Source organism: Natrix helvetica (assembly GCF_964273705.1).
Source record: "Natrix helvetica genome assembly, chromosome: 6".
NCBI classification, from domain to species: Eukaryota; Metazoa; Chordata; class Lepidosauria; order Squamata; family Natricidae; genus Natrix; species Natrix helvetica.
This window is the reverse complement of record NC_138553.1, coordinates 78,219,103-78,234,265: the sequence shown is the minus strand read 5'-3', so window position 1 is coordinate 78,234,265 and position 15,163 is coordinate 78,219,103. Positions and strand designations below refer to the sequence as shown.

The 15,163-nt window shown below is 42.6% G+C and overlaps 1 protein-coding gene across 2 annotated transcripts in view; it reads left to right on the top strand.

Annotated features, from left to right (window-relative positions):
* PRMT8 (protein arginine methyltransferase 8) overlaps positions 1–15,163 on the top strand; it is a 56,329-nt gene that overhangs the window by 26,577 nt on the left and 14,589 nt on the right. For both annotated transcript variants that reach the window (XM_081958011.1, XM_081958012.1), the window contains exons 4-6: positions 2,933–2,996; positions 11,411–11,553; positions 14,899–14,986. In XM_081958011.1, the coding sequence (XP_081814137.1) occupies positions 2,933–2,996; positions 11,411–11,553; positions 14,899–14,986 (295 nt within the window). The remainder of the gene's footprint in view (positions 1–2,932; positions 2,997–11,410; positions 11,554–14,898; positions 14,987–15,163) is intronic.

The window sequence follows — 15,163 nt, the reverse complement described above, 5'->3', positions numbered from 1 at the left end:
TCTGCACAGACTCAGATCTGCTTAAGCTCCCACTGGCTGACTTAGTTGCTGTGCCTATTCATTGGCTGGCCTTATTTCCATGTCTCTCCCAGTCATGAATATTTTAACAAAAACAACCTAGCTCAGAGAGCACCAAGGACTCCACAGCCCGCCTCCTACTTCCTCTCCACAAACCCTACTCCCTTCTAGCACTGATGACGTTAACTAGCTAGGGTAATGAAACGTCTGCAAGAAAAGAAGCAAGCTCAGAGGGCACCAAGGACCCCACAGTCATCGTTGTTCTCCTCCTCCTCCTCCTCCTCCTCCTCCTCCTCCTCCTCCTCCTCCTCCTCCATCATCATTCCACAAAAGCCCTGATGATGTTACCTAGTTTGGGTAATGAAACATCTATAAGAAAACAAGCAAGCTCAGAGAGCACCAAGGACCCCACAGTCGTCGTCCTCCTCCTCCTCCTCCTCCTCCTCCTCCTCCCATCATTCCACAAAACCCACTCCCTTCTAGCACTGATGACGTTAACTAGCTAGGGTAATGAAACATCTGCAAGAAAAGAAGCAAGTTCAGAGGGCACCAAGGACCCCACAGTCATCGTTGTTCTCCTCCTCCTCCTCCTCCTCCTCCTCCTCCTCCTCCTCCTCCTCCTCCTCCTCCTCTCCTCCTCCTCCTCCTCCTCCTCCTCCTCCTCCTCCTCCTCCTCCTCCATCATTCCACAAAACCCACTCCCTTCTAGCACTGATGACGTTAACTAGCTAGGGTAATGAAACATCTGCAAGAAAAGAAGCAAGTTCAGAGGGCACCAAGGACCCCACAGTCATCGTTGTTCTCCTCCTCCTCCTCCTCCTCCTCCTCCTCCTCCTCCTCCTCCTCCTCCTCCTCCTCCTCTTCCTCCCATCATTCCACAAAACCCACTCCCTTCTAGCACTGATGATGTTAACTAGTTTGGTTAAGGAAACATCTGCAAGGAAACAGCCAAGCTCAGGGAGTACCAAGGACTCCTCGTTTCAACGCTCAGCCACAAATATTCTCCTTTACCAATTGGCTTCTGTAGTACGAATGCTTTAGTCACCATCTGTCTTCCTTTCAGCAAAGCACTTGACCGAGGAGCCCACGACATTATGATGAGCAAGCTAGCTAACTGTAGATTAGAGAGGATGATAATTGAATGGACACCTACCTGGCGAGACAATCATTTTCAGAGAGCGCTCATCAAGGACTCCTCTTCAGCCTGGAGTGAAATATTAATTGGATCACTCCACGATTTGATCTTCCATCATGTTTATGAATGATCTGCAGGCAGGAGAAATGACTGGCTTTAGGAATAAGTAGAGGCTTCGTTTGGCACAAGGGAGCCTTAGACGCTTCAGCATGTACGGTAAGCACCGGGAGTCCTCGACATACAACAGTTCATTTAGCATCCATTCAAAGTTACAACGGCGCTAGAAAATGTGACTTAGGACCATTTTTTCACACTTACAACCACTGAGACATCCTCATGGTCAGGTGGTCAAAATTCAGACCCTTGGCATCTGATCTGACCCACATTTATGACAGTTGTAGCGTCCTGGGCAGGGGTGGGTTGCTACCGCATGACTGCTGGTTCGGCAGGCAAAACAATTTGCGCGCACAGACTGATTTCGCTGGCTCACAGGCCAAATGTGTGCTCCGCTGTGTGCACGTTTACACCTAAAAAGGTCTGTGCATGCGCAGAATGTAAGAAATAAGGAGGGGGGACATTACATTTCTGCAATGGAGAATGTTCGGCGCATGCGCAAAAGCAAAAATAATGATGGCACCGTCGATAATAGGACCGGTTCAGGTGCGTGGTAGGCCGAGTTATTACCTACTCAGCTGAACCGGTCCAAATCGGTAGGAACCCACCTCTGGTCCTGGCAGATCCCATGATCCCCCCCTTTTTATAACCTTCTGACAAGCAAAGTCGATGGGAAAACCAGAATCACTGAATCATCCTGCTACTAACTCAACGACTGCAGCAATTCGCTGTGGCCTGAAAGGTTGTAAAACAAGGCAAAACTCACTTCACAAACATTTAAGGCAGTCGTTCTCAACCTGTGGGTTGGGACCCCCTTGGGGGTCGAACAACCCTTTCACAGGGGTCGCCTAAGACTATCGGAAAACACATATTTTCGATGGTATTAGGAACTGAGACACCAATTTTATGGCTGGGGGTCACCACAACATGAGGAACTGTATTAAAGGGTCGAGGCATTGGGAAGGTTGAGAACCACTGGTTTAAGGAATGCTTAAGGAAAGTAGTACAGTTAGTCCTCGACTTACCACCACAGTGTCAGGCCTGCAGTTATATTCCTTTTAGAATCTTTGGCCTGCCGCACTTTCTCTCTCTTTCTTTACTATGCTGCTTCATTAGTGGGCAATTGGGAGGGGGGAATAGTAAGGAGTAGAATTGTGGAATGTGTTGTTGTCATTCCTTTCTAGAAATCAAGGTCATTCTTTGTCTCCGCACCTCTGCATCTGACCGGAACTAGATGGGTGGAAATGTCAGCGTGGGCAAAGAAGATTGGACCATGTAATGGATTGATGGGTGTGGGGATAAGATCATGAACTTTCAACTGGGTGGAATCCCAGGAAGCTTTTAGATTTGGGATTCCACAGTTTGTGCCAACGTGTCTGTCTTATTAAATTGGAACTTTAAGGATAGATCTGCTTTGGACTCTGATTTAATTCTGCATGATATTTGGAACGCCGGCACACAGTTGAGCCCCCAAATTTCTGTTGCACGAGTCTTAAAGTTGCCAAGTTTGGGGAGCCCTGGACTAGACAACGACACGAGGTGTGAAGGCCTTCTACAACCTTTGTCTTGGCAGGACAAACTCTCTGGAATAAGCTTATGATTTCTGACTGTTAATCGGACATGCTTAGCGTTGGGCTTCCTTCCTTTCTCTTTTCTATCTTGCAGATTGAATGCTCCAGTATATCTGACTACTCCGAAAAGATCATCAAATCCAACCACTTGGATCACAGTAAGAACATCGCTTGAATCCGCTGTTTCCATTTTCCTGATTTTTCAGTCTCTTAACTGATACTTCGTAAATGGGTGTTATGCTGTTTATGATGTAAAGGCTTTCTACTTTTACGTCATTCCTAACATTAGATTTTGTAGAGACTGTTTTTTTTTAATGTTTATTATGGACATTATTTCAGCAAAAGGAATTTAATTATTAAAATTATCTGCCTTTCATTAGGTTAAAGTGGTCTACAGGCAGGTGACTTTAATAAATAAATTACTTAACTTTTCCTATGATTGCTTAGCTTTCCCTATGATTATTTAACTTTTCTTAGGGATAAAAGAATAGGGGTGTGGTGGCTCAGTGGCTAAGACGCTGAGCTTGTCGATCAGAAAGGTCGGCAGTTCAGCAGTTCGAATCCCTAGCACTGCATAACAGAGTGAGCTCCTGTTACTTGTCCCAACCTAGCAGTTCGACAGGAAGTAAAAAAATGCAAGTAGAAAAATAGGAACCACCTTTGGTGGGAAGGTAACAGCGTTCCGTGCGCCTTCGACGTTCAGTCATACCGGCCACATGACCACGGAGATGCCTTCACTTTACCTTTAACTTAAGGAATAACAGACTGCTGAACTTTTGCAGCTTCCAATATTTAAAGAACCCTCTGGCTTTAATCACTGACCTTGTCTTTCTTCTTAATTTCACTAGTAGCAGTTAATGAACTTGGAATGAAGTCAATACCTCCAATTATTTCTTCCACGATCAAAGTCTCTGAAAAGGAACATTTGATTCCATTTTTAATAGCCACGATAAACTTACTTCCTCCAAAAGCCGCCTGCCTTACCACGGGTATAAATGAATTGCCTAAATTAATTTTGTAGATGCAGTTGCTTTTCCGGGTCCCTTATGCGTAGTTATTCCATTTCATTATTTTTCACCAGAGCAGCTCGGACAGAAATAGGAAGACCGATCAGACGTTTTCCATTTGTCTTAAGTTTGCTTTTAACCTTTTTCACACCATTTTTAACACTTTTACTGTGTACAAAGTGTTATAGAAATCTCTATAGGTGTACATTTGACTTGGGTTTCCCATGAAGCATTTTGTATGTGTCTCTGTTAAAGCTTCGCTGTGTTCTCTTCGGCCCATTTCTGTAGCTTACCAAACATCGTTTGAATTATGTTACTTTCTCCTAGAATATTCGCTGTCCCACTCTATGGTGTCATTTGCAATTTCGATAAGCATTCCCTCCATCTCTCCATCTACCATATTTTTCGGAGTATAAGACGGACCTTTTCCCCTCAAAAAAGAGGCTGAAAATCTGGGTGTGTCTTATACACGGAATATAGCATTTTTTACCTCCTGAAACCCTGCTACCTTCACCAAAATGGCCATGCACAGCCTGTAGGAGGCTTTCAGAGTGCTCCTGGGGACTGGGGAGGGCAGAAATGAGCGAAAAAGGGCTGTTTTTTGCTCAATTTCCCCCCCCCAGCCCCCAGGAGCACTCTATAAGCCCCCTAAAAGCTATGCATGCCCCCTTTTTGACAAAAAGCAGGCCCGTTTGCACCCCCCAGGAGCATTCTACAAGCCTCCTATTTTGCCCCCCCCAGCCCCCAGGAGCACTCTATAAGCCTCCTAAAAGCTATTCATACCCTTTTTTTTTTTTGAAAAACAACAACAACCAGGGACTGTTTGCGTGAAAAACGGGCCATTTTGGGGAAGTCTGCAGAGTGCAAAAACTTGTTTTTTTTTAAAAAAATTGCCTCTTCAAAATCTTGGTGTGTCTTATACTCCGGTGCATCTTATACTCTGAAAAATACGATAAATCATTTATGAAAGCACTGAAGAACTGAGGGCACAGAACTAACTCTTGTTCCACTGTCTTCCTTCCATATCAACCTGTCTTCCTTCAGGCTGATGAGGAAGCCCCCGCTGAGAATTCTTTGAGGACGGTTTTCAAGTCAGTTACATACCCACCCAGATCAGGCTTAACTCCCTTGTTAATCAGCATGTAATGGCGGACTTTTTTCAAATGCTTTGCTGAAGTCGAGATATATAATTTACTCCATAGCTTTCCTGTTCTTTAATTGCTTATTAGCTACCGGTTTCACCACACTCTACCTGATTTTGAGGCATGAGTTGAGAATTTGTCTGAACCAGGGGTGATATTCACTCACCTTCCCTACCGGTTCGCAAATGTGAGCGCATGCATGCGCTCTCTCACTACACTCACCCATGTGCCCCATCCGTGCATGTGCTCAGCCTTTCGCGATGCGCTTTGGCTAAAAAATGTGCCCAAATGGGATGGCATAGAGCCGATGCAGGTGGGCAGTGGGCGTGCCCCCACACAATTTCTACTATCCATTTGGATGAACCAGTCCGAACCGGAGGAATCAGGAGGTGGGTTCCTACCGGTACGGACCAGTTCAGCCGAGCAGGTAGCAACTCGGCCTGCCACCCCCCCGAACTGGTTCTCTCGGTAGCGCCATCTTGTTTTTTTTGCTTCTGCGCATGCACAGAAACATTTTTTTTAGCACTGCACATGCGTCCCAGAGAGAGTCGGCAGTAGCAGCAGCCGGTACCTACCCCTGGGCAGAATGCTACCCCTGGTCTGAACCTATGCCAGCTTGTCAGGGCTAATTATTTGAAAACAAACAAATAAATTCCTTCAGTTTAATTAGGTTGATCCTCATTTTTACACCCCGTGATTCTGTAATAGATTAAAGACTCTTCAGTTATAGGACTGAAGCTTCTGGTACACACACCTCTTGTAAATGTGATGCAGAACTGCTATGACCTTACGTTGGGAGTTTAGTTTTCCTGATGATTCTAATTTCTCCAATATGTCTTCCATGCTGTCCCTAAAAAATACAGAATAACACCACAGGAGGGCTGTGAGTTATGCTGACCACAGCCCATCTTTTAAGAAAGCTAATTGATTATAAAAATAAGTGAAGGTTACGTGTTCATGTATTTATTTGTATTAGCCCTTTTTTCCCCCCTTTGATGAATATTGGGAGCAGTTAGCAAAACATTTAAAGCAATAACAGGATAGAAAGCTTTTCTTTCTTTTTTAACGCCCTACACAATTAACATTGAGATTTGCACAGATAACTAAAAATGTTGTGAATAAGAGGTGCGTTTACAGATTTTTCTAACCACCCAGAAGTGTGGGACAATGCAACCTCTCAGAAATAGAATAGAATAACGAAGTTGGAAGGGACCTTGGAGGTCTTCTAGTCCAACCCCCTGCTTAGGCAGGAAACCCCACACCACTTCGGATAAATAGCTATCCAACACCTTCTTAAAAACTTCCAGTGTTAGAATAGAAGAGAAGAGAAGAAAAGAGGTTGGAAGGGACCTTGGAGGTCTTCTAGTCCAACCCCTTGCTTAGGCAGGAAACCCTACACCACTTCAGACAAATGGTTATCCAACACCTTCTTAAAAACTTCCCGTGTTGGAGCATTCACAACTTCTGGAGGCAAGTTGTTCCACTGATTAATTGTTCTAATTGTCAGGAAATTTCTTCCTAGTTTCAGGTTGCATCTCTCCTTGCTTTCCACCCATTGCTTCTTATTCTGCCCTCAGGTGCTTTGGAGAATAGCTTGACTCCCTCTTCTTTGTGGCAACCCCTGAGATATTGGAAGACTGCTATCATGTCACTCCTAGTCCTTCTTTTCATCAAACTTGACATACCCAATTCCTGCAACCGTTCTTCATATGTTTTAGTCTCCAGTCCCCTAATCATCTTTGTTGCTCTTCTCTAAACTCTTTCTAGAGTCTCCACATCTTTTTTACATTGTGGCGACCAAAACCGGATGCAGTATTCCAAGTGTGGCCTTACCAAGGGATGATAAAGTGGTATTAACCCTTCACGTGATCTTGATTCTATCCCGCTGTTTATGAAGCCTAGAACTGTGTTGGCTTTTTTGGCAGCTGCTGCACACAGCTGGCTCCTATTTAAATGGTTGTCCACTAGGACTCCAAGATCCCTCTCACAGTTACTTCTATTGAGCAAGGTACCACCTATACTGTACGTATATGAAAGTGGGGGGGGGGGGGCAGAAACACAGGGCTGTGTTGGAGGGCATTTTCGGTTCCATGGAGAGAAGTTTCTCCGTGGATCGCAGGGAGTATGGTTTCCCATGCTGCCTGTATCTCGCGGATGGAGCTTTGATTGTTTGTGCGCCCCAGTCTCTGGCATGCCGTGGCCCAGTGCCAGTCCATGGACTGGGAATTGGGGACCCCTGCCTTAAATTGTGCCTAGCAATCAACTAGCAATTGTTCCAATTTGGCATGTTGAAATGCTTCCACCCTGCACTGTTCAGCAGACAAGTGCTTTCAGAGACTTTCAAGAGTAGTCCCATGTGGAGCCTATTGCAGTGGTCAAGAAGAGATAGCTACAATACAATACAATAGTAGAGTTGGAAGGGACCTTGGAGGTCTTCTAGTCCAACCCCCTGCCTAGGCAGGAAACCCTATAACATTTCAGACAGATGGCTATCCAACATCTTCTTAAACATCTCTTAGATCTAAGCCATGGGTAACTGATGTCTACTCCAACCAGTTCTTTGCAGATCTGGCATTTCACTTCAGCAGGATTTCTCCCAGATCATCATCTTCTTCTTTGAATGACTCCATGAGCCCTTGAATGGAGTTTACTGGCTGGATGCCCTTCCTGTTGCCAATGCAGAGTTTTTTTTCTCAGATGTATTCTCACCGTGCCCAGAGAGAGAAATACCTACCTCTACCTAGGATTGAACTCACAGCCTCTTGATTGTGAGGCGAGAGCTCCACCTCTAGGCCACCGCCCCACTTGAGGATTTTGCCAAGATAGTACACAACAATTCGTCCCAACTATCAGCTGCTTCCTTCAGCCGCCTTGGATGACTTTCATGTGATTCCGTGGCGCTTTAAACATAATCAGACGAAAGAGGTTTTCCCCGCCTTGTGCTTCTGTCAATGTTAAAGCTCAGATCCTCTCTCTCCATCCTGCTGTTTGGTTTCCTAGTGGAGCACACAGGTTTTGTTGGAAAAGAGTGAACCCAATAGAAGTTGAGTAGCTCTTTAACTACTTGGTTTGGTTAACTTAACAATCTTCCTTCTTCACCAAGCAGCCAATACACTGACTCTTTGCTTTTCCCTTTATTTTGAACATATCTAAATAAGTCTATTTTTTTAAAAAAATACTCAGCTTCCTTTGCTAACCTCAGTATCTTCTGCGTTTCTCCTTCCTGGCACCATTTCTACAGTTCTGGGCTACCTCTCTGCACATTTTCCTTGCCAACCTGGTCACGTTTCCATTTCATACATACAGTATGCCCTTTTAAAAAAAATAATAGCCGATAACCTGGCGTTCCCCGGATATTTATTTATAGGGGGAAAATGTCCAGACCAAACGTAATTCCTAATGTTGGATTTTCCACCTTACCGAGGGGGAGCCCCCTCGTGGAGTACTGTGAAGCCGTTACCACGACAACTCCACTGCGCTGTACAGTAGAAGCCATTTTATGGCAGTACAGTAAAAGCCATTTGAAGGCACGACAGGATGTATCATAACAGAACACACACAGAACACACACCCCGAAGGATGTTAGGAGTGTCTTGCCTCCACAGTATTTGTTTGGTTAGGTAGTAACCCCCGCCTGAACCGGAGAAGCATCCGGGCGGGTGGGGGAACCTCCTGCCGCCGCTGCTACTACCGGTTCGCCCAATGCGGACGGAACCAGGAGCAACACACCTCTGATATGTATATACGTATCAGTGGTGGTTTGCAGGAGGTATGCCCCTGTACGGGCATACCGGAGCCTGCCCGGAGCACCGGGTACCATTACGTACCAGTTGGTTGGAACAGGATCCAGAGCCCACCACTGGTATGTATGTATGTATATATGTATGTATGTATGTATGTATGTATGTATGTATGTATGTATGTATATGTATGTGTGTGTGTGTGTGTGTGTGTATAGATAGATAGATAGATAGATAGATAGATAGATAGATGATCGATAGATAGATAGATAGATAGATGATAGATAGATAGATAGATAGATAGAGAGATAGAGAGATGATAGATAGATAGAGAGAGAGATAGATGATAGATAGATAGATAGATAGATAGAGAGAGAGAGAGAGATGATAGATAGATAGATAGATAGATGATAGATAGATAGATAGATAGATGATAGATAGATAGATAGAGAGAGAGATAGATGATAGATAGATTCTCCCTAAACGTTTTGTATAGCTGCGTATGCCATTTTTGCTGCTTTTCAACTCTTTTTTTTCCTCATTATTTTTCCCCCTCTTATTTCCATTGTGCTTCTCAAAGGTCTTTTTTTTTTTAAAAAAAAAGATATCTCACCCATCACAACCCCCCCCCCTTTTCTCTCTCTCTCTCTCTCTTCTTTCCTTGATCCTCCCCATTGGGTGTCTGAGCTTATTAAAATCCACTTAGATGCTATTTCCATTGGTGCCATTTCCTGAAAAGGCTGTGCCATATTTTTTTTAATAGCCTATTATCTCCTGAACAATTCAAAACTGGTTATGGTGAGCTCTGTCAGAAGTTTGCCATCAAAGCGTAAATTGCTGCCAGCATGATTTAATCCACTAAAACCTTCTGTATCACCTTGAAAGGATACCTTTCCCCCCCCAGCCCCCCCTGTTGATAATCGTTACCATTAAAATCGTGTCCTGTTGCTTAAAAATTCTCCATCTAATAAAAAAAGAGAAATGAATCCCATGGAAACAGTGACACAAATTAATAAGACAGGGTCTTATTTTCTTCTGAGCCCCCGAAATAAGCGCATGGCCTTATTTTTGGGGACGTCCTATTATTTTTGAGGTGCAGGAGGCGGCGAGCGTGGTCACCTCATGGCGGCTGCTGGGTTGCAATATTTTCAGGGAGGGCTTATTTTCAAGGCAGGGTTTATTTTAGTGCATGCGCTCAAAAGCCCGATTGGGCTTATTATCCGGGGAGGTCTTATTTTCGGGGAAACAGGGTGATTTTTCTTCCCTGGCCCACTCCCGTTGCTTCACTCCTGTTAATAAGGGAGATAAACCTCCAAATGTATTGTTTTATTGCAAAAAAAACCCCAAAAGGTTTTATCTTACTAAAAGATGGAGAATGAAATAAGGTGGAAAACCGCCACCTTACACTCATCTTATGAAGGGTAATCCAGGGAGTTTCTTATTTCTGCTGGGGGTTAGTTTATAGGAAATTGGAAAAGGTTTAAAATCATCACCATTTAATGACCCCCAAATCCCTCACAGGCTGGAGTCTGAATGGAGCTAACAAGAGTGTTTTCATGGCCAGATGCCCTTCCTGTCACCAGCGCGGAGTTTTGTTCAGCAGATAATAATCTCAGTGTTCCCAGAGAGAAAAGGTTTAAAATAAGAACCGTATATTCATGTAACTACTGTTAGTCCTTGACTTACGACTACAATGGGAACCAGGACTTCCAAGGTAGTTGTTAAGAGAATCACAGCCGAAATCAAGGATTACCTGCATGAGTAGGGGTTCTAGCTCCTCCTTGAGAGACAGATCCAGATTTAAAACCAGTAAGAAACAAACAAACAAAAAGTCAAACAAAAATGTCTTTTTAAATTATTTATTCTAAAAATTATGTTATTATATAATATTATATAATGATATAATAATGCAATTGTATTATAATATTAAAATTATACAATATTAGACAATGATACCATTGTATAATAATACAATTAGATTGCTATATTAATATTATATAATCTTGTAAAACTATATTCTAATGTAATAATACAATTATATTACTAAAATTATATAACCCGGTATTAGTATTATTTAAGGTTATATTATTATGTAATAACACGGTTATATTACTGTAATATTAATATTATATGATTATATTCTAATGTAATAATACAATTATATTACTGTAATATTATTATTATATAGTACTGTAAGATTATATTATTATATAATACTTTACTATAATATTAATATTAAGTAACATTAATATTATATGATTATATTATTATGTAATAACACGGTTATTACTGTAATATTATTATATAATGTTGTAAGATTATATTATTATATAATACATATTACTATAATATTAATATTATATAGTATTATAGTATATTATTACATAATAATGCAATTGTATTACTAATATTAATTTTATATAGTATTGTAAAATTATATTATAATGTAATAATGCAATTGTATTACTATAATACGGTGTTAATATTATACAAGATTATATTGTTATGTAATGATACACATTATTATAACCTTAATCTCATATGATATTATATTATTATATGATAATGCAGGTGGTCTTCTCTATGGGAAGAAGATGCAGGTTCAAATTCAGCTGCTCACTGGCCCCCTTTTGAGTATCAGCTTCAGTCCAGTAACTTCATGTTGTTTTGATTCTGTTTCCAGTCATCACAATATTTAAGGGCAAAGTGGAAGAAATTGACTTGCCTGTGGACAAAGTTGATATCATAATCAGTGAATGGATGGGCTACTCCCTTTTCTATGAGTCCATGCTTAACACAGTCATCTTTGCTCGGGACAAGTGGCTGGTAGGCGTTTGGTATCTTCTACCGTATTAGCTTCTTAGAAGGTCCTTTAAAGGTTGGTTCCGGAGTGACAGGTGTCACCTGATTTCAGTGGCAATTAAAATATTAACACCAAGGATATTTACTACTTTGTTGTGCCTGTTAAAATTGATGTGTATATCACCTTTCCATAATCATCACTATACGATGTATCATGTGTAAAGTATATTGGTTACAATGCAATGGTTCTAGCACTGATGACGTTACCTAGTTGGGTAATGAAACGTCTGCAAGAAAACAAGCAAGCTCAGAGAGCACCAAGGACCCCACAGTCCTCTTCCTCCTCCTCCTTTCCCCCTCCTCCTCCTCCTCTCTGCAAATCCTACTCCCTTCTAGCATTAATGATATTACCCAGTTGGGTCATGAGATGTCTGCAAGAAAACAAGCCAGCTCAGAGAGCAACAAGATCCTTCACAGTCCTCCTCCTTCTCCTTGTCCTCCTCCTCCATTCCACAAACCCCACTTTACCAGCACTGATGATGTTACCTAGTTGGGTAATGGAATGTCTGCAAGAAAACAACGAAGCTCGGAGATCACCAAAGAGCTCCCTGCAGTTTAGTTCTGAGCTACAATTATTCTCTCTCTCTTTTTTTGGAAACCCAGTTAAATCACATTCAAATGAAAACTAAAAACTGAGACCTATCCTTCCCAACCTCTCCAAACTTGAGACAAACAAACAAACATATGAAGCTGTCAAAATCTTGCCCTCTCCAAATGTTAAAATTTTAATTCAGGCTTACTTGAGAAACTTTATTCACTAAGAATGGCGTCAATTAGCCACCCCGAGGGCTATTCACGCTTCCAAAATGTCCTTTATTCACTGCCCATCGTACTTTTCTGGTCCAGTTTTTAATTGTGTGTTTTTTTAAAGCTAGCGGGGAAAATATCTGGCATCGATCTGGTCAGGATCTTAAAAGTTAAGCAAAACCAGAGACCCTTAAGACCAGCTTCACATATTTTCATTTTATTTTTGGGAAGTGCGGGGGACATGCTAGTTGGGCCTCACTTCTGGTAAAATTGTTTCTCCCATCATGTAAAGCTTCTAGATCAGGGTTTGCCTATCTTGTCAACTTGAAGACGGGTGGACTTCAACTCCCAGAATTCCATGCTGGCTGGGGAATTCTGGGAATTGAAGTCCACATGTCTTCAAGTTACCATGGTTGGGAAACTCCATATTATTATATTCTTGGGGTGGTTTTTTGGGTGGGGTGGGGTGGGGGAGGAGAGTGGAATTATTTTTTCCAAAGTAGAAACTGCTTCACAGGAAGATCGTCTTGTTCTCTGGAACTCTAATGTGACAGAGATGGGGTGATTTTCACTGTCTTTCTCCAGTCAGGATCTAATTTCTAATTTGGTTTAATTTCCCATTTGTGCTCTCTTCCATTTCAATGGCCCTATAGAACAGTGTTTCTCAAACTTGGCGACTTTAAGTCCTGTGGACTTCAACTCCCAGAATCCCCCAGCCAGCATAGCTGGCTGGGGAATTCTGGGAGTTGAAGTCCACAGGACTTAAAGTCGCCAAGTTTGAGAAACACTGCTATAGAATGAGGGTGGGGAATTATGGCCCTTTTATGACTTGTGGGCTTCAACTCCCAGAATTCCATGGTGGCTTGGGAATTCTGGGAATTGAAGTCCAGGCATCTTAAAATCGCCAAGGTTGAGAAATGCTGGTTTTGGGCCTTAAAGCATTAATCACTTAGCTATATCTAACGCACCATTTAGATCCAAGGTGGGCAATATGGCCCTTTTATGACGTGGATTTCAAAGAGGAGGGGGTCAAGCTGTTTTCCAAAGCACCTGAGGGCCAGACAAGGAATAATGGATGGAAACTGACCAAGGAGAGAGATTCAACCTGGAAATAAGGAGACATTTTCTGACAGTGAGAGCAATCAACCCATGGAACAGAAGTTGCCTTCAGAAATTGTGGGAGCTTCATCAGTAGAAGCTTTCAAGAAGAGACTGGACTGCCATTTGTCAGAAATGGTGTAGGGTCTCCTGCTTGGGTAAGGGGTTGGACTAGATGACCTACAAGGTCCCTTCCAACTCTGTTAATCTGTAATCCCAAACTCCCAGAATCTCATAGCAGCTTGGGAATTCTGGGAGTTGAAGTCCACAAGTCATGAAGGGAGGCAGGAGTCATCGTTCCTCACCTCTGCCCTAGACCAAAGAACGTTGGTCTACCAACTCCAGGCCCAAGATGGCCCCCGGAAGACAGGGGTGTCTTGGCAGTGAAGCCTTTGGTGCCAAGTTCCCCTTCTGCCCCCATGAAAATCACCCCTACCCCACTCACTCCAGTTAAATGTGCGTAGGGTGATGGGGTTAGTTTTAAATGGATAGTGAAGCTTCTTTGCCAGCCTTCCAGCTGGCAAAACAGAAATTTTTGCCAACTGGAAGGGATGTGTGTGTAAGAGATGGGGGGAGAGAGAGAAAGAAAGAGAAAGAGTAAGAGAGAGAGAAAGAGGAAGGAAGGGAGGGAGGGAGAGAGAGAGAGAAAAGAGAGAGAGACAAAGAGAGAAAGAGAGAAAGAAAGAAGGAGAAAGAGAAAGAAGGAAAGAGAAAGAAAGGAAGGAAGAAAGAAAGCAGGAGAGACACAAGAAAGAAAGAAAGAAAGAAAGAAAGAAAGATGGAAGGAAGAAAAAGAAAAAAGAAAAAAGAGAGGAAGAGGAAGGAAGGAAAGAAAGTTGGAGAGAGAGAGAGACAAGAAAGAAAGAAAGAAAGAAAGAAAGGGAAGAAAAAGAAAAGGAAGGAAGAAAGGAAAGAAAGAGGGAGAGAGACATAAGAAAGAAAGAAAGAAAGAAAAAGAAAGGAAGGAAGAAAGGAAAGAAAGAGGGAGAGAGACACAAGAAAGAAAGAAAGAAAGAAAGAAAGAAAGAAAAAGAAAGGAAAGAGAAAGAGGAAGAGAGAGACATGAGAAAGAAAGAAGGAAGAAAGAAAGAAAGAAATAAAAAGAAAGAGAACTTATGATCACAATTGAGCCCAAAATTTTGGTAGCTAACCAAGAGCGTTGTTAAGTGAGTTTCACCACACTTTACAAGTTGGCCACTCCCACCCGGTCACATGACCACCAAGCCACGCCCACAGAATAGGCCACGCCCACAGAATAGGTAGTAAGAAAAATTTGAAACCCACCACTGCCCCGGATGTCATCTTTCCAAAACCCTTTCCAAAAGTGTGCGAAGTGACATGAAAGAGGAAGGGATGTTTGTCTGGCTGTTGTCTGTTGTGGTTTTGTATCCGCCTTCAAAGAAATGTGATGTTTTTGTCAGGTGAATAGATTAAGACATCCATTTCCACACAATTCGTCAACAGAAACCCGGAGGGCTAATGTTTCCAGACCGAGCGGCTTTGTACATGGTGGCTATCGAAGACCGACAATACAAGGATTTCAAAATCCATTGTGAGTCCGCAGACAACTTACATGGCTTCACAATTCACCCGCTTGGCTGGTGGTTTTTAGCCAACTTGCCACCGGCAGTTCTCGACTTACGACGGGGGAGGCTTAGCGGCTGTCCGAAGTTAGGACAGACCCCGCAAAAAAGTATTTACAACCTGGTTTCTAAGTCCTGTTGGTTGT